At 38.5% G+C, this 5,747-nt stretch overlaps 1 protein-coding gene across 1 annotated transcript; it reads left to right on the top strand.

Annotated features, from left to right (window-relative positions):
- The first annotated feature begins 329 nt into the window (after window positions 1-329).
- On the top strand, window positions 330-1,962 carry LOC113774132 (glutamic acid-rich protein-like). The gene is made up of 4 exons (XM_027318701.1): window positions 330-535; window positions 617-709; window positions 879-982; window positions 1,649-1,962. Exons 1-4 carry the CDS (start codon window positions 330-332, stop codon window positions 1,960-1,962), a joined length of 717 nt encoding a protein of 238 aa, XP_027174502.1.
- Window positions 1,963-5,747: the final 3,785 nt, after the last annotated feature.

The raw sequence follows: 5,747 nt of genomic DNA, 5'->3' as shown, positions 1-5,747 counted from the left end.
CTAATCACAAAAACTCACTCTGTGGACTGTTTGTGCATCCATTGTAGTTCATACTGAACTTTTCACCGTTTGATACTCATTTGCATCACATCACGCAACATAAACCACACTGCACTTCAATCATGGAAAGGATTAGAGGGGGATCCGTGAGTGCCGGACGCACTTTCAAGCTGCGTGACGAAGAGGATGAAGATGTTCAAGTTGTTGAACCCTCCATCAAATCACCCAAGAGGAAAATTGGAAACCGAGGTGGAAAAACGAAATAATCTGCAAGAAAAAAGTAGAATGTGCAAACTAGAGAGCCATCTGCTGAACCATCTAATGACCAGATGGAGGAACAGCAATCTGAAGGGCATCCAGTGAGTGACAATGAAGAGAAACCAGTGCAGCCCACCAATGCAGATGTAACAGTAACCAAATCACCCAGGAAAGGAAAAAGGACTGCCAAAAGAAAGAGCATTGCTCAACCCAAGGAAAAGCAAACGGTTGATCCTTCCGGGGATCAGCAGAATGTAGAAAAAACTGCTGAGGAACAGTAAACTGAGGAACCATCTACCAGGAGATCACCAAGGACAAGATCTGGTGTCCAGAGTGCTGCGCAAACTGCTCAGCGCAGTGGAAAAAGAAAGCGTCCTGAGCAGCCTGAGACCCACACTGCTACTGAACCCACTTCTCTACCCAAGTTCATCGACGATGAAGCCAGAGAAAGGTTTGAATGGATCTCGCAGAAGGGCTTCATCACCCAGAGGACCATTATCCCCTATGAGTTCCGTAAGCTTGATCTTGAACCTGTTTAAATTCCAAAAATGGACCCATCTTTTAACCATTTCAAACACATTCTATCATGACATGCTTCATCAGTTTTTTGCTAATCTTAGGAAAGGTAAATCACATACTGATCTTATTTCTCGTGTCAACTCTGTTAACATTGAACTGAACCTTGACATTGTTAACTCTGTTTTGGAAACCAAAATTGAAAGTGGTTTTAAAGGCAAAATTACATATTTCTTTTCTTACGAAAAATTTTCCTATGCATACCATCACTTTCATGTTGTAAAATTGATGACCTATTTTCAGTCTCACTTTAATACTCCTGCTGAGGCAAGATTGGAAGATCTTAGTCCTCAAAACCTGATCATTTTTACCATCATTTCAATCTGTTGTGCTCACTGATGGTCACAGAACTGATGCAAAAAAAATGAAACTTTATCTGTTCTACTGTTTTCTTGAAAAAATTCGAATTGATTTTGGTTTTGTCATGTGCAAATTTCTGCTAAAAATCAGCACTGACAACCGTAGGAAACTGTCCTATGAAAAATTTCTGACTCCTATTTTTAATCATTTTGAAATTCCTTTCACTGGCAAATCTCCAAAAGAGAGTGCATCAACTGTGTTTTCAAAGACTTACTTTGAAAGGAAAATTTTGAAATTTTTTTAGGGTCATTAGTGCTACAAAAAAACTGTCTCTAAGTCTAGGAGGGAAAATCTTCATGAAACCCCTGTCACCCCTAAGACTCCTCGTGACCAGTCAATGTATGTGACACCCTTCACCATTCATCCCAAAAAATCAGCCTCTAAATTTCCTTCATTCAACCTTGAGGTCATCACCTGCTTGAAGATCTTAAACAACATATCCTGCTTCTTGAAGATGGCTTGATGATGACCATGACTTCTGATCAACAAGCCACCTTCGTTGCCAAAAGGAATCTGCTCGTACCTCCTATTCCTCCAGAAAATGAAAATGCACAGCGAAAGGAGCCTAGAATTGAGCCAACCACTGAAACTACCCCAGAATACCGTGCCTCCAGTTCTCAACCACAGGACAAGGGAAAAGCTCCGACAACTGAAGAAGAAACTGAAGAGGAGGATGATGATGATGAGGATGAGGACACTGAGGAAGAAGACCCTGCTCAGTTTCGTCTGGCTAGAAGAAGGCCTGGATCCTCCAAAATCACATTTTAGGCACCCCTAGGCACATGCACCTCATGATAGTTCATAATAGGCTCTTGGCATCCCTTGCGTTTCAAACTTTATGTGTTTTGTATTAAGACTTCTACTTTCCCTTTCACTGCTGGTCTGTAAGAATATTTGGATATTTTGTGTGTTTTGAATTCTTGGTTTGTTATTCCTTTGGTTTTTTGGATGAATGTTTGGCACTTAATGTCTGATATTGTTTGTTGCTGGACGATATTGTTGGTATATGGCCATGGTTGATTTAATGATGACAAAAAGGGGGAGAAATGGTTTGGATATGAATTCTCTATGTGAGGGGGAGTCATTTTTTTTCTGAGTAAACATGGGTGAACATTATTCTGAAGGGAAGTTGTACTTAAATTTTGTACTTAAGCAAAGAGGGTAGATGCATTAAGTAAGAGGGAGTTGTACTTAAATTTTTTGCTCTATCCATTATTTTGTCATCATAAAAAAGGGGAAGAGATTGTTCATCTCAGTCCGTATCTTTTGATGATTACAAAACAAATGGATGTTACTAATATTCCCTAAATAGATGTTTTCAGATTTGGAGCAAAACAGGCTAACATATGCTGAAGCATGAGTCGGACGCACAAAAAGTCTGCATCGGCCGTCCGATAACCTTCGAGTAACTTCGAGTAACTTTCGAGACTTCGGATGCATAAGGAACTCACTCTCGGACGTCCGAAGATAATAAGCCGAGTTCTCTAAACTCACTGACTTCGTTTGGACATACAACACCTGAGTACCGGACGTCTGACAAACGTTGCGATACTTCGGACGCAAAGCATTGAAGCACCGAACGTCCTAAACATTTCAAGAAAACTTCTTGAACTCACTGCCTGCGATCGGACGTGGAAAACCAGCCTATCAGATGTCCGACACCACCAACGGCTAGTTGACTTTTCAGCTGCCTTCTATCCGTTGACAGCATTAATTGAAATACTTTTTGGTCTCTTATAAATAGAGCAAAGTCAACCATTTCAAAAACACTTTGCACATTGAGACTACATTAGATCTTGAGTGATTCAAGTGTGTGAATACTCCAAAAAGAAGATTTGTACTCTTAGATGTGTAATTTTCGATAAGCTTTTCAAGTGTGTTTCAATTTCTTCAATAGTGTAGCTTTGTGAGGGTTATCCGAGTGATAGTAAAACTTTCTTGCTTGACCAAGTGCTGCTTGGGGCGAGGAGAAAGTGATCCTTCCTTTGTACACAAGAAATTGGTTGTAAGTTGATCAACTTGAAGAAGCTTGCTATATAAAGTGAAATTCAAACTCAAGTGGAGTTTGAAACTTGGTTTGCTATTCTATCCTTTTTACTTACTGCCTTGCAATATAAATTGTCTATCTCTTCTACTCCCAAGCTCTTGTGCTTATTCATCAATTGCTCCATTGAGTGGTCTTTTAGAAAAAGAGGGAAAGTTCTCAAAAAGTGACTTATATCTTGGCCAGTTTTTAAACCACCTAATTCATTCCCCCTCTTAGGTTGTCTTCGATCCTTACATGTACAATCTAAGAAAATTTTACGAAAATGAGTCTTAATTACTCGTAAATCGAGACTCAAAAATGGGGTTTTAAAACACAAGTGAAATCTGTTTTTCATCTTTGAAATCAAGTGTAAAACGGTCTAGCAATATCCAAGGAAAATAGAAAGTTCGCAACCTTCAATTTCCTTTAAGTTCGGAAATTTCAGATTTGTCGAGCGATCTTTGAAAAATCGTATCTCACTCTCTGTAAGTCCAAAATTGGAAAACTTGATACCGTTGGAAACTGCTTCCAAACTACTAAAAGTTCCTAGAAAACACTTTTCCTTGATTTCAAATAAAAGACATTCAAATTTTGGGTTCCAGATGCTGTTTTGAATACTAAGGCAGTTTTTGGGGTTGGTTTTTGGCCAACTTTGGAAATTTGGCAAAATTCATACAATGCGAACTAGCCTCTGAAATTTGGAACTCAATTAGAGTTACAATCAAAGTTTAAAACAAAATAAGCAGAACAAGAATTGGAGTTTTGAGCACCAAAATATAGCGGCTCAAAGTTACTGAAATTTCCTCATTGAACAGGGATTTTCCAGATTTGAAGCATGAACTTTGAGCCTTTAGTTGGGTATCGAAATGGACTCGGAATGGCACCAAATTTGGCAGTATTATACTACCACATAAGGGCTATTCCTATATCAAATTTGGTATAAAAATTCGTACGGAAAGTCAGTTAACAAAGCCACTAAAGTTTCAAGAATTTCTAAGGCAAATCTGCCTTGTACTTCAATTTTCCTTTTCTCAAACATTTGGCCAACGAAAATTCGTCGAACATGATTCATTTATGAAGACAAAGTCTAGGAAACATCCCAAAATATGTTTGGTAGGTGATTAACACCAGGGATTTCGAATAACAAGTTCCAAATCAAGATTAGCTATAAATCAGTCCAGAATTAGGGTTTTCTTTCACAAAGACAGCTCTGAAATCCGGCCACAACTCACTCAATTGAACTCAGAATTGAGCGTGGTTAGTGGCATTGAAAACTACATTCATAAGACTACAATTTCTCAAAAGAAATTATTTTAAAATTCTTTCTACAAGTAGCTCATATTTGAGCATCAAATCGCAACTCAAAACAGGGCTTCCAGTACAGACGAGAAACAGAACAGGCAACTTTCCAAGGTCGGTATGGCTCACTCAGGTGGAATCAAAGCATGCATTTTATACCGTTGGAAAACTAGAAATGTCTAGTTTCTAATGCCGGAAACGGCACTCAATTTTGACGTCGGACCAAAGACGTATGTCCGAAACAAAATCACTGCCAGAGAGGCTCGGGTTACTTTTCCAGTTTTGCTACATTTTCGAAATCTTAACTTTTGGCCAACCAAATTGGATGATTTTTGGTGAAAAATTTCCACACAGCCTATACAACATATCTATATCAAAATCAAGTTAATTTAACTACAAAAAATTGCACCAACAGGTGCGGCAAAGCAGGGGCAGAACCGGCACCTCAACATGCAACCCCTCATTTGATTTCCTTTTCACTTTTAACAATTAACTCTACTAAATTAACACTTAATCAACACAATTAACATCCAATCTCATCAAATCAGATCATCAAAGCCATTGTGGGATTTCATAGAGCCCACTCACAAGATTTCCAAGAATATAAAGCTATCCATATGAATTTATGAGCTCACAAGTGCAATACAACTTATATAAACCAAGATTCAAGAGGTTGATCATCATTTACCTCCTTAGATGGCTAGAGCAAAAATTTTCGGTCACCTTAAGCCCAAGAAAACTGTGAAAATGTAGCTCTTCTCCTAGCTTAAGATGATCACCAAGTAATTTGGAAGTTGTGGTTAAATTTTGAAGTGATTTGAGCAAGAGATTGAAGAAAGAGAGTGTGAAGAAATTCTGGTCTTATTATCCTTGTGAGGTTCGGCTGCTTGAGTGTATGTGAGGGAGGGAAATCTAATGTTATTGGCTTCTAAAGGAAGCTTAAAATATGTGGCCCAAAATTACTCCAAGTCCACTAAGAAAATAATGCACGTGCGCGCGCGTTTCGTGCTCGTTTCCTCTCGGATTTGTTTCACTTGTGCCCTAAACCTTTAATGCACTTCCATTCATATTATTATTATTCACTCTTAATAGTCTAAAAATAAGGGTCTAATATCCCTCAAATAATTGCGCACGCGAAACTGCGTATTTCCGATTTGTGCGCGATAACGCGAAATTTCTAAGGAATTCTTATAACGATGGTATAACTATCTAGTACTTGAGGAGTTAA

The sequence above is a fragment of the Coffea eugenioides genome, chromosome 6 (assembly GCF_003713205.1).
Source record: "Coffea eugenioides isolate CCC68of chromosome 6, Ceug_1.0, whole genome shotgun sequence".
Lineage (NCBI taxonomy): Eukaryota > Viridiplantae > Streptophyta > Magnoliopsida > Gentianales > Rubiaceae > Coffea > Coffea eugenioides.
Note: the sequence above shows the minus strand (reverse complement) of the source record. Positions and strands in the feature narration are given on the sequence as shown.